Source organism: Natator depressus, chromosome 5 (assembly GCF_965152275.1).
Source record: "Natator depressus isolate rNatDep1 chromosome 5, rNatDep2.hap1, whole genome shotgun sequence".
NCBI lineage: Eukaryota > Metazoa > Chordata > Testudines > Cheloniidae > Natator > Natator depressus.
The window spans coordinates 129,942,957-129,968,384 of NC_134238.1; the positions used below are offsets into that span (position 1 = coordinate 129,942,957).

At 47.0% G+C, this 25,428-nt stretch overlaps 1 protein-coding gene across 5 annotated transcripts in view; it reads right to left on the reverse strand.

Annotated features, from left to right (window-relative positions):
• Positions 1–5,151: 5,151 nt before the first annotated feature.
• PSD3 (pleckstrin and Sec7 domain containing 3) overlaps positions 5,152–25,428 on the reverse strand; it is a 142,836-nt gene continuing 122,559 nt past the window's right edge. For all 5 annotated transcript variants that reach the window (XM_074953651.1, XM_074953654.1, XM_074953652.1 and 2 more), the window contains 4 exons: positions 22,359–22,516; positions 19,247–19,391; positions 14,993–15,136; positions 5,152–10,665 (listed from right to left, as the gene is read on the reverse strand). In XM_074953651.1, the coding sequence (XP_074809752.1) occupies positions 10,453–10,665; positions 14,993–15,136; positions 19,247–19,391; positions 22,359–22,516 (660 nt within the window). In that variant the 3' untranslated portion in view covers positions 5,152–10,452. The remainder of the gene's footprint in view (positions 10,666–14,992; positions 15,137–19,246; positions 19,392–22,358; positions 22,517–25,428) is intronic.

Below are 25,428 nucleotides of genomic sequence, written 5' to 3' on the forward strand. Positions count from 1 at the left end.
TGACCCAGTTGAGACCTGTAAGTTCTGGTGTAATACAAATATTAAAGAGCAACAGCTTAAATGAAGGTGCATTCAAATCCAGCAAATGAAATACATTTGGTTTATTTCTTTCTAAAGTTTGTACATATACATATATCATATACATGTGTGAAATCCTTCACTGCTTTGCTCGATTTCAATCACATAAAAATCATTCAGAAGGCTGCAGACTTGTAGTTACCCTGAAGCAACATTATCCCGCCTTATAAAACACAGAGGAACAAGAGTTATAATCGTGAACGTGTACACAAGAGAGAACTAGATCTCACAGTTTCAATACATCAGAGGCAAATTATTTGTCTGCTTACTCCAGCAATGCTCAAAGAGAGGGAAATATTTATATACAGTCACCTCGGAGGAAAAACAAAGCAATGTAAACTTCATTTCAAAATATTAAACGATATAACAATAGCCACGAGTCCTTTCCCCAGGGAGACAGGACATTCTATAAGTGCCTTCATTTACGAGGAATTATCATTCTAGTACCTGTCACATAGACTAGAATAGGAAATCCAAGGGCATCCTATGGTACCGTTAGAAAACAGCAAAGGCCCTGATTCAGGACAGCAGCTCTAGTCGGGAAAGCACGTGATTAAGTCCCACGTACATCAGTGGCGCTTAAGCACTTGCTGAAATGCTTTCATGATCTGGGGCCTCAATCAAGTCTGCATACCTCTGGCTCTTTGACCACAGATGTGAAATAGGGCCTCTATATAGAGAAATTTACCCTTGGCGGGGAGAGCCAGCATAGACCTTAAATAGGGCCTGCCCCAAGGGTCAGAGCAGCAGGATTTATTCCCGTGGAGAAGGGCTGGAGAGAACCTCAGCACTGCTCCATTACAGACAGAGTGGCTCTCCAGAGAGCAGTGACGATGAACTAAACTGCCTGCCATGTAAACAAATCCACTGGGGTCTCAATAGTAAAAGGAAAACAAGTGAGATTATAAAGGGGAGGTTCCTATCCTAGCGAAGAGCACAGAGCAGTATCCAGAGACAACGTAAACAGCAGGGTTTACTGCTGGGCCCCACCCAGGGGCTCTCTCTGGCCCTGTCCTGCCTGTTCCTGAACACTGTAGAGCATTATTCCAATAAGCTTTGATCTAAATCAAGGTGATAGCTTAGCTGCGGAGGTGCATGTTTCTGTGTGGAGTGTTCTCTGAAGTGCTGGGGCAGAAGGCTACCATTAAAAGCAAACATTTCCACACAAGCCCCCCACAGTGACTGATGACTGAGAGCTCAACACTGATTTCCTGGTCTAAGGGAAGAGAAATCACTGCAATGTCTCAGCCATAACCGTGTGGTCACAGTGGGTCAATGAGGACTCTTTAAAGGCTGCAGGAGACTGCTGAGCCACCCCATTTCACTACATTATCCCACACAGGGTGGACGCCAAAGAAACATCTCAGATCCCTGATACAGGGAGCCCAGGATCCTGGCTGGCCCGACCAAAGTTGATGGGATTTACCCTCGTCATTTCATCCTCAGTTGGAGTCTACTCCACTAAGTTTTTAGTCCTGTGAGATGCAAGCTCTCTGGCCCTGATCCAGCAAAGCACTTAGGCCTGACTTCACTGAAGCTGCTCATGTGCTTAAAGTTAAGTGCATGCTTAAGTGCTTTGCCATTCAGGGCAGAATCTAGCCCTAAATCTCCATTCCTCCTCTACTGGTTTAATCCGGGTCGTTCCAACATCATACAAACTGCAACACTGACTCTGATATCATTCTGCAAACCCAATGGATTTTATTACATATTTATTTGGGCTAAAAATTCCTCGACTGTTTCACACTTTCCAAAGGAAACCTGAGGGCACCACTTGAAATGCTCACAGCTGACACTTCCCCCTGCCACTCTTTGTAACTTATCAACCACATGGATTCTTACACATATCTCTGCAATTGTTACAGAAAATCCTCACCACTCTTGCAAAACCACGACAGCCTGGGGTAACATTTTCAAAAGGGCCTAAGTGACCTAGAAGTCTAATGATATTTAGGCACCCAAGTGACTAAGGCATTTTTGAAAATGTTACCCCATGTGGATTATTCACAGAACTTGGCCAAGCTTTCTTTAAACAATGGGAGCCTTAAATTAGGCTCATAGGTAGGTATTTGCAAAAGTGCTCAGGGATGGCCTAACTTTGCTCCCTTTTAAGGCAGCGGATGACACCAACAGGAGCAGAGTTAGCCCAATGTCGAGAGCTTTTTCAACTCCCACCCCACAACTGATCTCTATGCTCCTAAAGAAATTACTTTATTTTCAAATTTCCTGAGCACTCAACAGCTTCTGCAGAACATGCCACGGCAAGGCTGGATTGAGAAAAACACTAAACCTACAAAAGCTTTTAACAACCGTTCAACTGGCTGAAACAACCCACGCCTGCTGTTTATAGCCATTACACTGTCTGGACAAAACCGAAGCATCGGAAAAGAATAACCTTTGTGGAGTTTGATCACAGAAGCCATACATTGCATAAGAACCACACCCACATTCACACACGCTCACTGCTTAAACACACTCAACAGGTACTGGACTCTCCCTTTAACTTCATGAGATGAGCAGTAATCTCTGAACTTTAAAGCTGCCAAGAAATTCTGTATCCATGCCACTGGATTTAGTCAAGTTACACAGTGCTATCAGCCCACCCTGTGTGAGAAGTTCTAACTGCAGTAAAACACACACAAATACAAACTGGTCGCATGTCCAGCCTATAGATTTTTGGAAGTTTATTGGACTCTGGGTGGGATTTTCAAACGTGTGTAAGTGATTTAGTACTGAAAGTCAAGGGGGCTTTGTATTTAGGCCCTTTTGAAAGTCTCTCCTAATTTTTAAAGTGATTCAGGCTGGATTTCAAGAATCACCCTTTTTTCAGCAGGTGGTGTTATCAGATCAGATGAAGGCACTGAGTCAAATGAATCTCTGCTGTAATTTGGCTGAATGCTGTGGAGTTACACCAGGGATTCATTTGGCCCATTGCAGAACTGAGAATTTTGCCTACTTTTCTGAAATTTGCCCAATAAAAGGCTTGGTTCGGAGCTCCCTTATGTTATCAGTAAAACTGGTGTTTCTCCAGAGAGCTACTACTAATTAACAATGGATTAAGCAAGACGAAAATGCTGCCCTTTTTTTCATCTTTTTATTACACCCTTAAAACATCATTAATCGTCACAGTGCTAAGTCCCACGCTTTATACACTGTACAAATAAAACGTTGTTCTCTATCTACCCAGCTCTCAGCAGACATGGAATAGCAGGTGCCATGGGGTGTGTGTGATTATTAAGAATTCACTATTTTTACAAAATATACTGACTTTACAGGTGGGATTTTCCCAACCACTCTGTGTTGGCCTGTTCCTGCTCCCATAGACAGTGGGAGCAGAGAAAGGACAATGTTGAGCACTTTAGAAAGCTCCAACCCACGTCTCCTACTAATCTATGGAGTGTTATAATAAATAATCAAAGCTAAACCTCAGTGCTGTCAACAAAAGAAATGAACAAGTTACATTTTACGGTGCATGAGCCTTACTTATTGCATTATTTGTTCCCATGCTAATGAGCAACATTCAGTCATTTGCAATCGGCGTCAGAATCATTCGCCTGCATTAAGCCAGGTTTCCCTATACCACATTTTTCCTTGCTCTTATTAACTCACAGTACTGAATAAGAAGCATTGTATTGTGTTGGGAAAAGAAAAAAGTGTCAGGGAATTATAAAACCTAGCTCTTAAACAGCTCTTTCCACCTGTAGATCTCAAAGCACTTTACAAAGAGGGACAGTATCATTATCCCTGTTTTACATATGGGGAAACAGAGGCACCGAGTAGTGAAGTGACTTGCCCAAGGTCACTCAGCAGGTCAGTAGGAGACCTAGGGAAGGACTCCAGGTCTCCCGAGTCTCAATCCAGTGCCCTTTCCACTAGGCCATAAATGGCTATTTTGCATAGTAACAGCAGCTTTGGTTTCTTGAGTGTCTTTTCAAACACCCCAAGAACTCCAAGGCAAAAGGGAAGGTAGGCAGGGAGTGTGAATAGGCAGAAGCAATGCTCACCATGAGCTACGAGTAACCATGGAAATAGCTCCTTTCTTCTCTAGGCCTCTTCATAGTCCCATTTGGGGTCGTCAAGAGCTGAACAAGTCCAGGAGTGTGGGCTGAAGAATTCTAGTTGAGCCCAGGACACGTTCCATACAGACCTCAGAGAGTTACACACGGGCTTCAGAACTGCCCTACCAGAGCAAGCCCGAGATGTAGATGCCAAGCTGAGAAAGTAGCACTGGGTGAATGTTTATGCAGGCAGCAGCCCAGTAGACTTCTCTGAACAAAATACTGCTAAGCAAGTCATCGATGCTCAGAAAAACAGCCCCAAAAGCTCATGTTCGGATAGCCTAGCTAATATGTCTCAAGGCACAGGTGTATCTACTTAGACAGGTACTGAGTGGAAATGGCATCCCATTCACACTGATCCCCAAAAGTCACATAATGCTTCTCTGCTTCCTAACTGCCTAACAAAATAAAATCTCCAAGCCCTCTTGACAGCATGGGCTGCATGTGCCCCTGGGTAAGAGTGAGGCTTTGGGAAGAGAACATGGGATATTAAGTGTCTTCCAGGGAAAACACCTTCTTCGCTCTAACTCTGGAATGAGGCCGCAGGACAGCTGTGTCCGTGTGGAATACAGGGAAAGGAGGAAGAGCCCCAGGAATCCGGGACTCAGTCACTCTCCTCCCAGATGTAATTATGATTGAAAATGCAGCCCTTCATTGCAGACAGAATGAGCACACCACCAAGGGCTCAAATGGGGGAGTTCATCAACCTTGCCAGCACCAGCCTGGGACCTCACCATGAAAGGAGAGAGACCAGCAGAACCATCCACTGGCAGGCGATGCACTGAGGTGGCAGACAAGTGCACCATGATAGGAGACAAGGAGAAACCAAGAGAGGTTAACTATGGTAAAAAGTCCAAAGCAGATTATGGGGCTGCAGAATGTGAACAGAGTCTCTGCTCCACTAGAGAGAAAAACTTCTCCCCCTTGTGAGTCTAACATGCCTGTGCAACATCCCAGAGACTTAGCAGTGGCCTTCGTGTCTTTTACTCTCTAGAGTGTCTCCGTGATCTTGAGCCTGAACACACCGCACCCATCAAACGGGAGGTCTTCCACAAGGCATGAAGTGAAAAGCCCATAACGGCTAGCACTATGAACACTTCGCTCTGGCCAGGTGGTCGAGAAAGAACTGAGGGTGGTTCGTCCGTCGCAACCCCATATTACCCTCGGCACGGGGCATGAGGATAGCGAGGGTGCATGTGTGGACCATCTGAGCACTGCTGCCAAAAATCTCCAATCTCAGGCGCATGCACCCCTCACATGGAGTATTCCCAGGGACACTCCTCAAAGGAGGAGGAAACACTGGGCCCTTGGAAAATTCTTTTAACAATTTCCAAACTATCAAGAATCTGAGAAATAGTTTGAATCTAAGTTTCAATGAAACCATAGTCCCAACAGCTCAACTACATTATTCCTCAGCTGACTGAGTTACCCACCTACTGACAACAACTGAGCTAACTCATTCCATGCACCAAACCCCAGAATCCTTTCCATTTGCAAAGGATTATGGGATTCGGGTTCTGGGATATTTTGCCCGTTTGGGTGGTTGTGGGTTAGAAAAGGGGTGTGTGTGTGTGTGTGTGTAGCAGCTTGTGGTCTTGGGGAGGGGGCCAAGGGCAGGTGCTGGTTTTGCTTCTCTCTCCTTGCTCCCCCATTCCCCCACACCACCAATGCTGGAGGGTGGGAAGTTCTGCTCCAAGGGGCTGTGGAGCAGCTCCCCTTCCCTGGAGCCTAGCCCGTGGTCTCTGTGTGGGACGGGTGGGGAAGAGCTGTTCTCAGGTTGGATGGATAGATAGAGGAAGAGAAGGAGAAGGAGCCTCAGCAGGAGGGAGAGACCCAGGCTCCTGCTGGGGCCTAATGACCATGGGATTATTGCAGCTGTCCACTGGCAGACAGGACCCAGCCAGTGCCTCCCCCTCCCCCAGCAGTTTAGAATGGCTACTCTAGCCCCTGGAGCGCACCCCCGAGCTGTAATGTTGCAGAGCTAGCCAGCCCTGCCACGGGCCCAATCCCAACACTCTCACGCAGCAATCCCAATGCCTTCAGTGGGAGACTGGCCTGAGATATGGCATCAGGATTAGAATCTGCAGGAGAAAAGCCCGGGGAAAGTCTACAGGAAAGCAAGGGAGGTGGAGGCCTCATTGGGCAAGAGGTACTGCACATGCTGAAATACCCAGGATTCGGGAGTCCCCTGCACACTGCCCTTCGAGCGAGCGAGAGCAAACCCTAAGAGCACAGCACGGCACCTCTCTGTCCACGTCAGTGTAGCTCCTTGGAGGTGAGTGCAAAGGGTTAATCATGAGAGTTCTGACTACAGAGTGACAATCCAAAGCATCCTGCATGGATGCTGACACCCTCAGCTACTCTGAGCTGCTTGTTGTTATCAGAAAGGGACCTCCTGTTCAAATCCAATCTAGACCTGCACTGGGCCAGTGCCCTGAAGCCAGGGTAACCGATCATGGACGTCACAATCACCTCACTGTGGAGAAATCCTCCGGTGATATATCTGGAGGCACAACACTGGCTCCTGTGCCCTATCCCCTCCCTGCGGCCAGCACTGGGGGAATGGCTGGGAACAGGTTGTGTGGCTGGAGGTTCTCACACCCCGGTGATTCCTGGCTGCCATATTTTCCCTTGGAACTACTGGGCAGCTGGTGCAATTTACAGCAGCCTTTAGGCTGCTCTAACTTGTACCAGAAGACCAGCCTGGCATACAGTGGGCCCAAGACAAAAGAAACACAGAAGTGGCTTTAAAAAGTGACCTTTGCAACCTTGTCCCTCTTCAGCTGCAATGTTTCTTGACAGCAGTGAAGGACTTGGGCACCTATACAGTATAATCACACATTTATCTTCTCTGCTAAAAGCAAATATCCAGGAGCTGGAAAGCAAGGTACTTTGAAAATAATGTGCAACACATAACAAGCTAGATTCTCGGGGGAATGAGGGGGGGTGTCAGGGGTCAAATGGCATAGCTCCAGTCTCTTCAGTGCTGATTTACACCTTCTGAGAACCTAGCCCAATCTCTCTGCTATGCTGTAATGTTAAAAGCACACCAAACTGCAATACTGGTCAGCACTCTGATCCTGCTCAGTGAGGTCTGTGGAGTTTTGACACTTACTTCAATGGCAGCAGGATCTGCCTTTGTGTTTTCTCTTTACTTGTTTCAGTAAAACCTATCAAAGGACATGGCGACACAGGTCAGCTGTAAAGAGACACAGCCAGCAGTGGGAATTTCAAATGATACTAAAACCTCACAAATTCTCAGATCACTAATCTGCACACCTCAGAACTCTCACAAAAAGCAGGTGGAGCTCAGGGAATATTGAACAGCTGAAAGCTGAAGTGAAATTGCATTTTACTAAGACTGGATACGTTTTACAAAATATACCACAATCCATGTACAAGCACACTCTGGAGTAGCATAATAAATAATTAAAACTAAACTGCATTTGACAAAATAAATAAAATACGTTTTGTGATTCACTGTGTCTGACTTTTCAAACTGCATGAAATTCACTCATCTGCAAGGAGTTCCCCAGTCGTGAGCATGAATTATCCTGTTTCTGTGTAGATTGAGAAAGATACTGTATGGGAGAATTTCCGCTTGTGACGGGGAGATCAACAATTCAAACACAACCCATGGGCAGCCAGACTATCTTAAAAGCCAACGCAAATATTTGCAATTGTCACCTCTTTACAAATAGAGTGCGGTGGTTTAAAAGGCAAACACAACAAGTACCTGGATGCCTTGAGTAAGGGCCAGAGTAGAGCTGCACTGCCCTGGGAGTGGAGCAGGGATCAAATTGTGACTTCTCTGGACCATTTCTGTTTCTGCTGTACTGTTACTGTGAGGAAGTGATGTGAAATGGTTGCAGGACTCAAGATCATCTCCCTATGTAACGGCATTTAGCAGTCCCAGTATTAGCGCTCTCTCTTTCTCGGTATAACTCAACCTCTTGTTTACTGCCCCCCCCCTTTTTTTAAAAACTACTGCTGTACAATGAACAGCTGCAGGGCGCCTAGGCCTTTCTCCTGAGTGGCTAATCTACTGCCCCTCAACGAGTAGTTCAGATTATTTCTTCCAATGTGTATTACCCTTGCTCTCGTCTACAGGGAATGACACTTCCCAGCATGTTGCTCAAGCACGTAACTTTGGCCCTAATTCAGGAAAGTTTCTCTTCGGGGCAGCACTTAGACAATGTGCTTAACTTTAAGCATAACGTAATTTTTAAAAAACAAATCCAAACGCTGGAAAATGTTGACCGGCCTGCCTCACAGCTCTGTGAATCGCAGTCACTCCCAGTGTCATTTTTAAAATCAGGTCAGGCACTGGCTATCCTCTAGATTTCTAGGACGACGGGAGATTACAAATGTTTGTGAGCAGCTCAGTCACTCCATTCATAAGTCACATTGGAACTCTTGGAATCAATACCATCGGGTCCTGGTGAGTGACTGCATCCTAAATGATCAATGTGGTGCACCACCTCCTCTTTCAATGGTACGATCTCTGACAGCACAGCATGGGTATTGCAGTCTAGAGCTCTGGGGTACGTATCTCATGGTTGTTCTTTGTGGTGGAGGCTAGTATAGAGAAATCATTTAGCTTCTCTGCAAGGTCCTTATCTTGCTTGATTGCTCCCTCTACTGCCTGCTAGTCTGGTAAATTAGTAGTCCAGAATGGTTTGATGTCCATGACCAATCAATCAGTCCTTGGCCTCTCTGCTGAGCCTGCCCACAAGTATACCCTCTGTAGTGAGGAGCTCCATGATGTAAATACCAGCCCCTGCAAGAACCAGACCTGAGATAGCTAGACGTTTCTTCGAGGCCACCTACTGCAGTTTATATTGACCTGGGCTGTCTTTGCATATTAAGGATTAGATCCCCCAGACGAGACGAGCTGGGGGGGCCTGGGAAGATGGGCAGGCCCTGGGAAGAAGCAAAGGTGTCTCTTAGTCATCTTCATGCTCCCTGGATCCTGGCCCTTGGTGTAAGTTAAGGCAACCTCAGGGCTGCTTTAAGTTACACCTGGCTGCCCGCACCCCAAAAGGGCCACTCCAGCAGCTGGGGAAAGCTGAGGTCTACAGACACCCTGGCCAAGTCCCTTTTCCCCAGGCCATGTCCTTATATAGAGGCCAGGAGTTGCTATTAAAGGAAGACTCCACAGAGAGCAGGTTTTGCTGGCCCTATGGCTGCATCATTGTGACTGCCAGGGACAGAGCAACTGGAATGGGGTCAGATTCTGGCTCTAAGACCAAAGAGTCTCTATTCCATTAAGTCCCTGAGTCACCAACATATTCTGTTCCAACATATTCTTTCTAAACACTTGTGAAAAATTCAAGGGATCGTTTAACAGAGTTCCTTTCAGAAGAGAACAGGAGAACACCTCCATTGGTATCAGAGTGACTGCAGAATACCTGCGCTTACTAAAAAGGAATAAAAATTCCGGAGGGAAACCGCAGATGAACAATGCATATTAAGACTCTATATGGCAGCAGCGTGAGAGCGTATTGTTGAGAAACATGTGGGATTCCCTTTTCTACTACAACACACAGCCAGCAGTTGTCATCTACCACAGCCTATTGCTTAATGAAATAGAAAAATAAAATTCATGCTGGCTGGATCAATCATCAAAAGAGACATGGCTTTGGGCATCCCCCTCCCCCTGCGCCCCCAAAGAGTCTTCACATTGAAAAACCTGTTCTAATTCTGTATGCCCAGCATTCCTGGCGATTTTCACTGTTTAGTCCCTTGGTGTGTGTGGGTCCAGAGCTAATACAATCCAGTACCCTCCGGCTCCTATCACTGTAGTACAAGTACCAGTACGTTTCACATCACTGGGAGATCTCCAGTCGCAGTGCCAGAATTTAACTAGCCTGCAGGGAGCAGTCAGCTCCATCTCTGCAGCAATTCGTTTCTCGTCACTGCAGCCAGCATTTACTATGCTGCAGTGCTTGTCCAGTTCCTTTTCCCACTGCAAGGAGAAAGGTCACAGGTGACTTGAGATGAAAGTCACGTGCCAATGAGAGAGGACAGAAGGGGAGGAGATGTGCAATAAATCAGGGAGTCCCACTCCCACCCCTTTAAAAAACAAAGACGTGCTTCAATGGCTAGATGATAAATTAACAAGGCAAAGCAAACGAGGAGCCAAGACACCTCCCACAATCTGTACAGAAACAACAAAATATACAATAGAAAATGTCACTACCACCCCATTCAGGCAGATGCATTGGTTTGTTTTTGTCAATGACAGGTTAGCAAAGGAAACTTTTGACCAATGGTATTTTGCTGCATGGCTGTTTCTACAGCTGTCTCATGCAGTCTAAGTGACCTTCTGCTTGATGCTGGGTGTTTCTGGCCTGTAGTCCTTCCTCTCGGAGATGTTTCGTTTCACCTTGACACTAACAGGAGACTCCTGATTTAACGAGGGACTCGAATGGGATTTCTTCAGTCCTGGCCCATCATTTTCTCCACTGCTCAGAAGCTCCTTTCCCCCTTCTTTCAGTAGGGCAACATAAATCTCATAGCGGATTTTCTGGAAAAGGAACAAAGGAATGGATCAGCCTGGATGAACTTCTGTGGGCTGTGATAGGCAGGAGGTCCACCTGGATGATCAGACTGGCCCCTTGAAATCTAGGAGTCTAATATGTATGTGAACAATGGTGGCTAATAATAATTACACCACACAGAAAACGTCTGAGCCAGCCAGAGCCCAGGGATGCTGTACGATTGCCAACGTTTATTCCTCAACCATGCAAATCTTTGCTCTGTACCTAATGGCCCTCAGCCAATAAGAGCGCAAGGAGACTTACATAACTGATGGTTGGCAGTTTCTGAATAGCCATACAGGGCATGCTGAGCTGTACCTTCCTGAAGTAGAGCAAAACCCTGCTGCACAAGTAGCCCTGATTAAAGAAAACAGGAACACTCATGCAGCAGGGCATTACTCAGCATGTGTACATACGACAGTCCAAAGCAGTGGTTTTCAATCTTTCTTCATTTGCAGAACCCTAAAATAATTTTGAATGGCGCTGTGGACCCCTTTGGGAATCTTAGACGTAGTCTGTGGACCCCCCCAGGGGGCTGCGGACCATAGGTTGAAAACCACTGGTCCAAAGGGACTGCGAAAATCCTTCTGCTCAGGTTTGCCACTGTCCTCAGAGCTCCCCAAACTTCTGTGGCCACAACCAACCTGGCCACCGCAGGTTCTGCTCCCCCTGTCCCAGCCCGTGTGACCCTAGATATTAAAACACTGGATCACACAGCATGCACAGAATCACACAGGGATTCTCTATGCTGGGCTCTCCCATGGACAGCGGGCAGGTGGGCTGAACATCTGCCTTCTACAGGGCAGCTCGACTCCGCTTTGCCTCCAAGAGGCTATTCTGCAAGTCCAGTGTTCGGAAAACAGGATGGGGAAACACAACCTGATCGCCTGAGGTCGACCGGGCTCTGCTCCCTGATCAGGCACCAGTGTTTCTCTGTACAGCAAAAGCACCAATTTGTTCCATAACTGGACGAGTGTGTTTCCCTTGGTTACTGGGCAATTCTTGCTTTGCAAGTCACAACCATACAGCACCTCACACAATGCCACAACAATCAACAGGCATGAATAAGAATTTGCCTGCAAGGGTTTAGCAAAGTTAGCCAGTACGGCTGGTGATGGGAAAGGGGCAATCCATCCCTCAGCAGCCATTAATGTCAGTGTAGGAATGGGAATTAAGGTGATCACAGCGGATTGCGCGGGGGGGGGGGGGAAGAACCCCACGCTTCTACTGATTATTAATCCATTTTTCAAAGTAATAAAAGAGTCTCTAAGTTATTATGTTCCTGACTGAGCCCAAATGTTTAAAGAGAATTCTCTCCATTTATAATAAAATAATAATATTCAAGCAATAATAATAATAATTATTTGAATGCAAAATAGTAAAACGCGTTGGGAAAGGCTTTGAAGAGGACAGAAGAAGGTGGGAGAACGTGACCAGGTTTCCCAAAAGTCCTTTGAGAAACAAAATCTTACTGAGAATGATCACAAGAGAAATCTGCTTAAAAACGAAATGAGGAAAAAACCAGCCTGATCAGTTCCATATCGGGAGGTCCAGCACAGCACTGCAGAGACAAGAAAGAGGTATCTATCGCCTGTCACTCCAATGAGGGGAACCAATTAACAGAATTCTGAGGATGTGCCATGCTTCACTGCATAATAAATGGACAGGCTGGCAAGAGGAGGAAATAGTTATTCCTGCAAGGGCTGGCTCATCATCACATTTATCAATGAGCAGAACTGCGTTCGTTCGGTGTGTTTCAAATTATTAAAATAAACACAAACCTAAGCCAATGGTAACAACAGAAATAAAACCCTGGGCTGGATTCCTGCCTCAATTTAAGCCGATGGGAGTTTTGCCATTGACTTCCACTGCTGCTGTCTGTCCTCAGCCTCAGTTTAAGCAATGTACAAATAAAGGCTTTCTTTAAAGTTAGACTGTAAACTTGCTCTCTTTTACACCAATGAGAAGCCACATGGGGCCAGACCCTCAGCTGATGGAAATAACATGACTTGTTAAAAAAACCACCCTAGGAAGCCTCATCAAGAAAATAAGAATGTTAAAGTTGCAAAGGAAAATACTTAAAAGTCTAAAATGCCCATACAACCTAATTTCTGCCCCCTGGAGCATATGGATTACAGGAAAGTCTTCAGTGAGACAGTCACACAGCACAGCCCGTGCCTCCTCTGATGAGCATACACTGCCTCACGCAAAGCCAAAGATGGCTCAGTACATAGCAGAAGGGAGAAACTGCTTTGTTAGCAGTACTGTTTTTTGCAGAGAGCAAGACCAGAGGAAGCACAGGTAGCTGAAGGAAAAGAAATGACAAGAGCTTACGAGAAGGGGAAATCTGGCCTTCTCCCTCCCTTTGGGAACCGTGCCATTTCCTTTGGGTGAGTCAGGCCTTTTTTCACTAAGTTTCTGTGTTTTCCTTTCCCTTCTCCTGCTGCTTTCAGTGGCCTGATCTGCTGGCTTGGCTTGAGAGCACCCCCTACATTCTCGCCCCTACCTCAGCAAGGTCAGTCACTCAATCACATTTGCTCCTCCAGGCTTTGCTCCAAATGATGGAAAAACCGGAGGAAAATTTCAATTGCTGGTATTTCACAGCTATCATATTCTTTCTACAGCCAACCTCCAATTTTATGCATTCTGTGAAATCTGTGACAAGCGTGAAAATAGCCCAGCCTCACATATTAGCAGGTTAAAAACACCTTCTCTCCCACAGGGTGAAAGTAGGTGTAACCTCAGAGCTATTTACATAGGCACCTTCGGCAGCTTTCTTCAAATCTATTTGCTCTGCAGGATTCAATTTTCATTTGAGGTTCTCTCTAAGAAAGAGGACATTATTTGTTATTATCCCAGGGTAGCTGGTCCCTGTGGATAGACTAAACCCAGCTCCCTGGACCAGAGCCCAATCCAGCCAATTAAAAGAGGGCTGGACCACACCTGGGCCTATACAGGGCTGCTAGTAGGCAGCTGGAGAGGGAGGGCTGTAACAGGCAGAGCCTCAGAGGGGAAGTCACAGTGGAGTGGAGCTAGCACCTGTGGTGGGTCCCAGGAGCAAAGGGCTCAGGGGAGCAGCCCTGCGACTGCTGCTCCAGGAGGGGAGCAGAGCTGGCCAAGGCTGGGAAGCCTGCAGGAGCTGAAGGGCCAGAGACCCCTTGGAGGGGTGGCCCTGAAGCCTGTCACTGAGGATTGAGTTCAGACTGTGTTCTGCCTGTCTGACAACCTCTGTTGTGAAAATAAACCTCCTGGAAGAGCCGAGCGTGGCAGCGCATGGTTTGGAGCCGGGGAGAAGCGACAGCCCTGGTGACCGTTATCTAAGTGTGTGGTGTACCGATACACAGGGCCATTTCTTTCCACGCTTCACTGCTAACACTTGCTAACGAAAACAGGCACAGAAAGAGGACAATATAAACTCCCCAAGCCAGAAACATAAAGGGGCATGATTCTCACGGCTGCAGTCTAACTTTCAACACCATATGCATTACCTGTGTTTTATCCTCTTCCCTCTCTGCTTTACCTGTGAGTCACCTGTGCACAGTACCAGAGTTTTGATGGTGCAGTGGGTGCATGTGCACTGCGTGGCCGGTACTACATTTAGAATGTCTGTTTCTCCTCTGCTTCCTTCAGAATACACAAATGACTGATTATTACTATTATTTATATTACAGCAGCATCCAAAGGTCCCAACTAAGATTGGGGCCTCACTGAACTAGGCACTCTGCCTGTCCAAGGGGGCTGATAAACTAAAGAGACAAAGGGAGGAAGGAAGGAAACATTATTATTCCTCATTGTACAGATGGGGAACTGAGGCACAGAGAGGCTAAGTGACTTGCCCACGGTCACACAGGAGTCTGTGTCAGAAGCAGGAACTGAATTCCAAACTCTTGAGACCCTCCTGCCTGATGAGGTAACAGGTGACTGCAGTCAAAACTCTCAAACTGTGTCAAATGTTTGTGCCGTTTGTATCTGCGGGTGCAGGGGAACCTCAGAGCATAATGACCAACTTATACAGTTTTAATCATATTTGACATACTGACTGCTTGCCTAGGTCGAAGCTTTGACTTATCTTAAGTGTTAAGGAGAGGTAATGTGGTAGGGAGAGTCTTGCGGATGTTTACTAGTAACAAAAAACAAAAAGCCCCGTTTGCACCATTGATAATACAGACATACTATTACTGTCTTTATTGGCTTAGTAAATACTACAGTATTGTTATTCCTTTTCTTAGTTCTATGAGGAGTTCTGTAATTTCCAGAGCTTTTCTCCAAGACAGATGCCTAGCCAATGTATTTAGTGCTGTATCCCATCCATACCTCAAACTCCAGATAGTGGTCTTTCAGTTTGTAGTCATCTACTTCCTTGCCTTTAAGTTTCTTGTCCGGCGGGTAGGAACGATGCTCAGCTAGCTCGGTAGAGATTTGCTTCAGCTTAGCTTCATGTGATTTCAGCTGTTCATCCTTCAGAAACAAATTAGTCATGTAAGCGTCAGACTCTCAAAGATTCAGTAAGTAAAAAAGAAGAAAAAGACCTGCCCGTACACTAAACAGCAACTTCTGGCAAGTAGCGTTTTTTTAAACATTTCATTTTATTTATCAGGTAAATTGTTAGGGCGAGCCAGATCTTCTAGGGCTTGGCTCCCAGCAGCTTCCTTGTAGGCATCCAGAAGAAATGGCCAGATTTTTTAAGGTACGCAGCACCCAGCACCTCCCCAAGGCAGAATCTACCACTCCTTCCCCAAGTGAGAACAATGGGAATTGCCAGCTGAGGAGCCCTGCTGAAAATCTGGCCATTCCACTTTACTAACCCCTGTGCCAAATTCAGCCAAGTCAGTGATGTTGTGCGGGGTACAAGTAAGGGCAGACTTGTCCCCACACTTAAGGTCATCGCAATTTGGAAGCAACTCTTGTGGCGACAGGATTGGCACAATTGTCAGACCCCTCCCCTCTGTCATTCTGGCAGTATGTGCTTTCCAGTCTGTAGCAGCCAGCTGGTTAGAGCTATGCAAGGCACAGGCTCTCCTGGGAGGAGGATGTTCTGTCCTCTCCTGAAGGCTCATTTCCTTTTGTTAAACTTTACTCCACTGTGCAGTTGGAGGGGGCAAGGACTTGCTACTCTTTCTTTCTAGGCCATTTCCTTTGTCACAATCATCCCAAACCCACTCAACCATCTGGGCAGATAATGGCACTCTTCTGCAACTCCCAGTACTTGCTCACTCTCCTTCAAAATATGCACTTCTTAGGTCCTGCCGGCCCTACAGAGTGGTCTTATTTATGATCTTGGGTTGGACTGGGCTTTAAATTCAGCACTGCACTTTAATGTTATTCCTCAGCCCACTGAACTAGCACTGCAGGAAAGAGCAGAAATGGTGAAATCTCATCTGTTTCTGACAACACAGGACCTGCTAGACTGGATCAGACCCAAAGTCCACCTAGTCCAGCAGTGGCCAACACCAGATGCACCGGAAGAAAGTGCACGGACCCTGCAGAGAGAGACATCAGATCTCACCCTGATCTCTAGCAGGTTGGCTTAAGCCCTGAAGCACGAGGTTTGATATCGGTTCCAATAATGTTTACCATTCATTATAACAGCCCAGGATATTCTTGATATCTATATAAGCCTCCAATCCCTTTTTTGATCTAGGTAAATTCTTGGCCTCAACTTCCAGTGGCAGAGAGTTTCTCAGTCTAACTACACATGTGGAAGAAGCACTGCCTTTTATCGATTTGAATCTGCCACCTTTCAGTTTCACTGAACATTCCCTTGTTCAGGTGTTATGAGAAAGGGAGAACAGAAGCTCTTCATCTACCTTCTGTAGACCAAATCATTATATACTTTTATCACATCCCTGTTAGCAGCCAACTATAGGATGTAGACACTGGAGGTGAACTTAGTGAAACGACTTAGTACAATTATTTTTGTCTCGTCTCCTCCTTATCTCCCGTTCTGTCAGGGTCTGACCCTGCCGCCACTGCTGCCAATGAAAATGACGACACTGATTTTACTCTGAGCAGGCACAGGTCCTTTGAAGCAAGTGCTGTAGTGGTCATCTTGATTCAGCTCACAAACTAACACGGAGACCAGAAAGAGTTGATCATTCACATTTCATCCTCTGCAGAATGAGAAACAGCCTGCTTACAACCTCTCCAGCTTGCAGATAAAAGCAGACAAGTTTTAGCTTGTCTTTGAATTTATCTGCTTTGAAAAATATAACAATCTTTTGCCATTATATCAAATAACTTCACTTATTCTGCTTCTCATGTCACCCTTTTACCAGTACGCAAACCACAGGGGTTTGTTGTTTTTTTTGTTATTCCTGATAAAATGGAAACAATGAAGCTAGGAAACGGTGTACTAAATGTAATGCTATCTCAGTGCAGTGATCAGTGAAAGGATTTTTTTGATGGCTGTGGGTGAATTATTGAAACCGCAAGCCGTGGCAGAGCTGCAGTGAAAAAATGGCAAACAAGACACTAGTTTGTATTAACAGAAGGTGAAAACCCAGAACAAGACAAGTACTATTACTCTTGTTTAAGGCACTTGTTAGACTTCCACCAAAAATACAGCTTGAAGTGCTAATCTCCAGGCCACTGGAAGAATGATATTGTCAGAAGGTGGCTTTGAAGAATCTAGGTTATGAGGAACGGCTCTGAGAGCTAAGAAGTTCTGAAGGCGAGTCAGTAAATGGTGATGATGGCATAAAGCCTTTCAAATTTAGGAAAAGGAGTAATGAAGTTCAGAGAGATTTCTTTCACAATGCTAGCAGTAGATAAAATACTCGGGATCGCTTCATTCCACAGATTAGATTCTGTCCTCTACTACTGAGGTGCAAAATGAACACAGAGGAGACTCACACATCCTACAGAGCATTCCCCCACTGGTGGACAATCTGCAGGGGGCCAGAAGCCAGCCTAGCTAGCTGCATGCCAATCACCCTCACAGCTCCCATAGATGCACCAGGAGGGGGCCCAGAGCACATTGTTCTACAGCATGTGCATCTTAGAGCAGCCCTGAAGCTGCTCTAAAGTGACACTGGATGATGAACTGGCCTCTGGCTGGCCCCAGGGTCAATAAGCCAGGAAGGTGGCTCATGGCCCACTTTTCTCACTCAACTAAGCCCAAAGGGTAATAAATGCATGGGATAAGATTTCAGGGAAGTCTGTGGGCACAAAGAAAATACCTAAATTCAAAAAACACCTAAGGCAGTGGTTCTCAAACTTTTGTACTGGTGACCCCTTTCACATAGCAAGCCTCTGAGTGCAACCCCCCCTTATAAATTACAAACACTTTTTAATATATTTAACACCATTATAAATGCTGGAGGAAAAGTGGGGTTTGGGGTGAAGGCTGACAGCTTGCGACCCCCCATGTAATAACTTCATGACCCCCTGAGGTGTCCCAACCCCCAGTTTGAGAACCCCTAAGATTTGTTTCAGGAGGAGCAGACTGAAGACTCTCAAATAAATTAAATCTTACAGGGTCAAGGAGCATAGGCATAACGTTGTGCTCTTGTGCCTGGAATGTCTTACATTCTTAGCCACACCCAGAAGACAAGGACTTTCTATCTGATGTGTAAATGAGCCTAAGGGCTTGGCTACACTTGCAAGTTAGAGCGCATTAAAGAAGCCCCGGGCGCCCTAACTCCTGATGTGTCCACTCTGGCAAGGCACATAGAGCGCCCGGACTCTGCAGCTGGAGCACTCCTGGTAATCCACCTCCATGAGAAGCATAGAGCTTGCTGCACCCTGGCTGAAACGCCCGGGCATCAGTGTGAACGAGGTGTTGCATTATTGCGCTCTGATCGGCCTCCGGAAATGTCCCATAATCTCCTTAAATCAAGTGGCAACTCTTGTCATTGTTTTGGAATCGGCTGTAGGAATGCAGATAGCTGGGCTGCTTATCTGCTCCGGGACAAAGCAAACCATTACTGTGGAATGCTGCTGTTGTGAGCTTGTGTGTGTGTGTGGGGGGGGGGGGAGGTTTGCTGCTGTCTGAGCCTACAAGACAGCATGCTGACACACTCTTGGCCCCCCCCCAAACCCACTCTCTCTCCCCCCACATACACACAACACACCCCCTGTTACACTACACCCCCCATTTGAAAAGCACTGTGCAGCCACTTGCACACTGGGATAGATACCACAATGCACTGCTCTTTGTGGCATTGCAAGAGTTGTTAATGTGGCCATGCCAGTGCACTTGCAGCTGACAGTGTAAAAACATGGCAGCGTTTTCCCTGCTGCGGTCTCCGAAGGCTGGTTTAACTCCCAGCACTCTACATCTGCAAGCGTAGCCATGCCCTAAGGCTATTGGTGATACCTCCCTTTCTTCAGAAGCACAAACAAATTACATCAAGTCTCCATCCCCTCCCCACCTTTAACTCTGCAAATATTTCTGGTCCTAAGAAGCAAGTAGAGATAAACTCCTTCAGATGGAAGTGCTAGCAAGACTGTTTGCAGAGGAGCTTTACTATTGATAGCAACAAAACAACATAGCTTCAAGCTTTCAGAAGAACCTTCCAAGCTCATCTCCGGACAAAGGGAGATATGCTCTTTATGGTAACGGCTCACCTGAGATAACTTTGTTGTGGTGGCCGGCAGCAGTGGGCGACTGAACTTCTTCTGAGAGCCAATAGCAGCTGGAAACGGTGGAGCAGAAGATACTGCTGCCACACAGTTGATTTTGTTGATCCATGCCTGCATTTCTTCTGGGCTCCTGTGGAAGACAGACGGAGAGCAATCAGAACATCAGTGACCTCAGCGTCTCCTCCCTCTTCCTCCTTGCTGTCAGCATAGGGACATATGAACTGCCATCTAGCTCAGTGTCCTACCTCCAGTAGTGGCTAATGTCAGAAGTCTCAGAGGGTGGCATACAGAGGAAGTTTCTTCCTAACCACTTCAGTTAGAGGTTGGCTTACGTCTGGAAACATCCATTTTGATGACAGGCAAAATGCTCTCACCCCTTAATTTGCTCATTTCTTCTTTACATTCTCAGTGGCTTCACTGAACCACAAACATGGCCGCACCATTAGCTTGATTGCTAATAACTTCCCTTCCACAATCAACTACTGAGCCACAGAATACACAAGCAGCGACTACTTCCCGATTAAATTTAACCTAAGGAATGGCCCTTGTCCAAGCTTCTACTTTGCCTACCCAAGACACAAAATCCTGCCTTCGACCTCACTTTTCCAATCCCTCTCCCCTACTTCTTACTGCAGAAGGCTATTAATAACACAATTCTTTCTGCACTTCTCAACTAACCAGCCTCTGTAAAACACTGAGTTTACTGCCGCACCAGGACCCACAGCAAAGAACTCCAAGACCTTCAATTAAATCTACTGCAGGCTATTAAAAACTGCATGGGCAGTACCACTGACTGAGGGCTTGATGGCCCTGGTGATGTAGGGAGGGGCCAAGCAAAGTATATCGGATGGTATAAAACCTGGGTTGGAGAAAATCACGTATATGCAAGATAGATGTGTCTGGTTTCCATCTCTTCCAACTGTAGTCCTGGTCCTGCAAAGACTTTCACGCATGCTTAACTTTAGGGACGTGACTACTGCATAAAGCCAAGCTTAAATCTTTGCCAGATACAGACGGAAAGGTGTGAAAATCATCCTCAGAAGAACATAACCACTATCAAACTAGGGCTCTCGGTGGGATCCTACCGGTACAGGTCTGTTTGAAATGGGACTATGTCAGCACGAATGAGGTAACTTTTAGAGTGCACCAGCAGGGTCTACACATGGCAGGCAGAGAGCAACACGGCAGAGTGCGTTTGATATCACACACCCCTAGTTCTTACTGCAGTGCTGCATAGTCAAGCCTTCAGCATGTGCTTCCTCTGGAGCAAGCTGTGGGATCATTAATGGTGTTCAATTTCTATACCATATCATGGTTCAGCAGGAACATACTGCGGACGGCTGCAAATGGGCTGAGACTACACAAACAAATCAAATCAAAATAATTTGGATTTTCGATGTTGAGTGCTACAAGTGGCAGGTAAATTGCTAGCAAGGGCATGCAAATACAAAGCCAGAATGCTTTGCTGTATTTCCTGCCTTTATTACTTGTGATTCAGCAGAGGCCCTCTAGGCCAGTGGTTCTCAAACTTTTTTTCTGGCGACCCAGCTGAAGAAAATTGTTGATGCCTGCGATCCAACGGAGCTGGGGCAGAGGGGTTTGAGGTGTGGGAGGGGCTCAGGGCTGGGGCAGAGGGTTGGGATGAAGGGGCGAAGGCTGCGGGGTGGGGCCGGGAATGAGGGGTTCAGGATGTAGGGGGGTTCTGGGCTGGGGCAGGGGATTGGGGTATAGGAGGGGGTCAGGGCTCTGGGCTGGGGGGGCAGGCTCTGAGGTGGGGCTGGGATGAGGGGTTTGAGGTGCAGGAAGGGGCTCTGGGTTTGAGGGGGGCTCATGGCTGGGGCAGGGGGTTGGGAAGCGGGCTTACCTCCAGCGGCTTCTGGTCAGTGGTACAGCTGGGGTGCAGAGACAGGCTTCCCGCCTGTCCTGGCACTGTGGACCGCTTTGCCCCAGAAGCGGCCAGCAGCAGGTCCGGCTCCTAGGCGGAGGCGCACAAGCATCTCTGCGTGGCTCTCGCCTGCAGGCACCACCCCCCAGCTCCCATTGGCTGGAAACTGGCCAATGGAAGTGTGGAGCCAGTGGTTAGGGTGGGGGCAGTGCACAGAGCCCCGTGGTGTCCCCCCCCATCTAGGAGCTGGACCTGCTGCTGGCTGCTTCTGGGGCGCAGCGCAGTGTCGGGACAAGTAGGAAGTAGCCTACCTTAGCCGGGCAGCACCGCCGACGGGACTTTTAACGGCCCGATCGGCAGTGCTGACCAGAGCTGCCGCGACCCAGTGTCTTACATTCCATGACCCATTACTGGGTCACGACCCACAGTTTGAAAACCACTGACCTAGGCTATAAAATCCATCAGACAACCTACGGACTGGCTGATGTTCTATTTCGCTGCATATTCTAAGGCCCTGAACGTGTATTCTGATTCTTGCAGGCTGACTCCTGTGCCCTCATGAAGCCTTGCTGGCCTCCTGGGGACTCTGTGGGGTGCAGCAGTCTGCCCACGCAGATCTCACGGGATGATCGGGGCTCAAGCAGAACATGGATTTTTTTTTGAGGCCAGAAGGGACCCTAAAATAATCTAATCTGACCTCCTGTCTAACACAGGCCATAGAATGTCATCCATTTACTCCTGAACTGAGTCCAGTACCTTGTGTTTGGCTAACATACCTTCCAGAAAGGCCTCCACTCTTGATCTGAAAAGATCAATAGATGGAGAATCCACCACTGCCTTCCCTTGGCAGTTTGTTCCAGTGGTTACTCACCCCCACTGCTACACATTTGTGCTAATTTCCCATTTGAACTTCATCTGGCTTTTACTTCCAGCCATTGCTTCTCATGTCTTTCTCTGATAAAGAGCCCTTCAGTACTTGGTCTTTTCTCCCCATGAAGGTACTCTCACATCCTAATCAAGTTACCTCTTAATCACCTTTTTGATAAACTGAACAGACTGATCTCCGTTAGCGTCCCACTTAACCCTTTAAGTCACGAACTCACCCCTACCTTCCTGCACTCCCAGAGGTTACAATCATACCCCTCTCCTCCCAACCCTTTTCTGCCCACAAACAAAACAGCCCTAGAAAAACTTGGAGTGAACGGAACATACTGGGCTTGGAAAAGCAGGACCCTCCAGTCAGCTGTTTTGAGCTTTAGGACGTTGGGCCTCTTCTCATAGTCTGTCGCCTTTGACGCCAACGCATGGTGCACGCTGACTGCATTTTTCAGATCCTCCTCAAACAAAACCTTTTCTGGTTTATATTCATCCTGCAGTAATTACAACGAAAAGACGGCACAAGTTATTTCAGGTTGTTCATCTCTTCCTTTAACCTAACAACACAGTCATGTTCCATGAAGGGCCATCAGCAATGATTATAAAAATATCAGTTGAACCTAATCTGTCCTATAAACATTTCCATTTTTGGTTCTTAAAATGTTACCCTTTAAGATTCTTTAATATCTCGGCAAGGAAGTGAAGGAATTCCACCACCTTCCCAACAAGAAGAGGGAAGAACAGTAAGTGTCATGAAGAAGTTAAATAAATCCTAGAGGGCTAAATTCCTCAGTGTTCTTAAGTCATACCCCAGAAACTGATTTTGGATCTCACATGGTGTCGAACCAGTGTAAAATCAGAATCAATAAAAAAAACCCAATACAATCTGAGACACAGCAGTGTTGTAAAGTGAAGCCGCGAAGACACTAGTCAACCAGAGGTTGTGCATACGTGTGCAACATGTGAAGGTGGCACAGCCAGCCAAAAATAGGGCATTCCCGAGGCATGTCAAGGGACAAGTCACCTCCTGGCAATGCTGCACTGGTGTAAGTTTACACCAAGTTGCTTAAAGAGAAGTTGCAAATAGCACTTAACCTCTATCCATCCCTAACCTATGACCACATGATGTTGATCAATCTTGATGTCAGATATGTCTCGTTGGGACTCCTGGTGCTGAGCAGGGTGGAGCATAGCTGCCACATAATGGGGATCTAATGTTTCAGGGGGGAGAATAAGCTCTGGCCATGGGTGATCTGTCTCCGTGATTATCAGACACTACTGGGCAGACCTGCTCTAGGAACGACAATGCACGGTGCAGCAATGCTTTAAACGGAGGCCCCGCTTCAGGGAACTGACTCATTTGAGTGCCCCGCACTAGGTCAGGTCCTCAGCTGGTGTAAATCAGTGTAACTCCATGGAGCTGGCCAATTGAACACGATTAAACCTACGTGGGAATTCTAAGGATATACACGCCACTCTGCAGTCAGAGCTAACTAAGCTGCTGCCAAGCCTGGAATTACGGGTTTCCTCGACTCACCACCGTGGCTAGTTCAGTGTCCACACAAATTAAACCATTGACTTGCTGAGTTAGGGTTTCATCAGGATTCCGCCAGGTGGCTCACGTAGCAGGACACAGCCTGCACCCGATCTTCATGCTGCGGGTGCAGTAAGCACACCACTCTCATGGGCTGATCATCTCTGACCCCCGACTGCAGGACAGAGCTTTCCATCCCCCCCACCAGGGCCATGGAGTGGCTGTGCTGGTTTGCCCCCAGAGACTCCGATGATCCGGGTGGTTTTCTCAGACACAGGATCCATGCAATGGTGGGTCTGGTAGTTCATTATCACCATTTGCTGTCCAAAACCAATGCACTGGCCTGTAGACCTCCCCCTGCCTGTCATTTGCAAGAGTCGCTATGGTTCTGCTAAGACCTGCAACGGAGACAACAAGAGGGTAGGAGACTGGAGCAAAAGAACCCCTCTGAATCTAATCAAATGTGGCATAAGGAGTGTGCATGGTCCCATGGCAAGGAGAAAAGATGGAGATTGGCGATGCTCCATGGAGAGATGCGAGCTGGGATAAGCCTCAATCCTGCAGTGGTCTGGCTCTAAAACGGTCACCAGATGTCAATGATCTGGCCAGCTACTGCCCTGTCTCACACTTCCCCCACTTCTTGGGAGGGAGATGATGATGGTAAGTCAATTCCAGCAGTATCTGACTCCCTCCAGTATCCCCCTCCCAGTGAGGCTTCACACCCGGACACATATGGAGACAGAAGGATCCCTTCTTATCTACGGACCGAAGTCAAACACCCACGCGAACCCTATTAGGTCAACTGGCAGCAATACCACTGACTTTGGGCCTCTGTTAACTTCCCTGGAAGCCCTGGGAAGGGAACCATGGAATCTCTTAAAACAATTTTACTTTGTTACTCTCAGACAAAGTCTAGAGGCTTGTGATGGGCAATCAAACTTCCCCCACAAAAGCCCTCAGTCCGGTAGAGCTGATACGGGATGCTGAGACTTGGGCCGAAGGACCCCAGTAGTTGGAGAACACTAGGCTACACATCTCCTTTAAACAGGCACAACACAATTCCCCTGAAGTTCCACTGTCTGAATCGAAGTCGGCTGGCTCAGACCCAAACCCAGTTACACTGAAGCAGCATGACAGAAGAATTTGGCAGGAGCTCTGGCCTCTCTATCCGCTGAAGTCATCCTTTAATGCAGTGTTCAGTCTCAGCGTCCTACTGAACTCATCTCTCCTTGGATTCCAGGTAGCCAGCCAGAACTGCCCGTTCCATTTCCAGCAGACTCGGGCTGGGCCTTCCTTAATCCATTTTTAGTGAACCCCAGCAAGACATTTTGCTGGTTACCAGCTATTGTACAGTGGGTGGACGTCTTCACTGGCTATGCACGATCACTGTAAAACTCTTTTCTTCTGAGGACCCTGTAGGTCTTCAGGAGCAGATACTTAGGTATGGGCTCTGTCCTTACGTCATTTATCGTCTCAAGTCAATTTTTTTATTTTTATTTTTTGCTAGTCGAAGAAAAGGGTCTGAGCAAATTTATACACAGAATATCCTACCCCATAGCATCATAAAGATACAGTGTAACATTGCAAAAGCAGTATCGCTGCAAACAAAACCCAATCCAAATACACCAGTGTGGCCTACTTTACTGCACCATTTGTCAAGAAACCATTTTTTTATTGCGTGAAAACCAGCTCAAGCTCACAGTCTTCTACACACACATCCCATTTCAGCTCAGGCTAATGACGAGACATTGTGACAGTCTCCAGTTCCACTGACTTCCCGTCACATTAGAATGACAGAGGGCAGGAAATTAACCTGAGACTCGAGGCTTCCATGCACAGGACAGACGTTATAAGCTTGTCAAATTTCTGAGT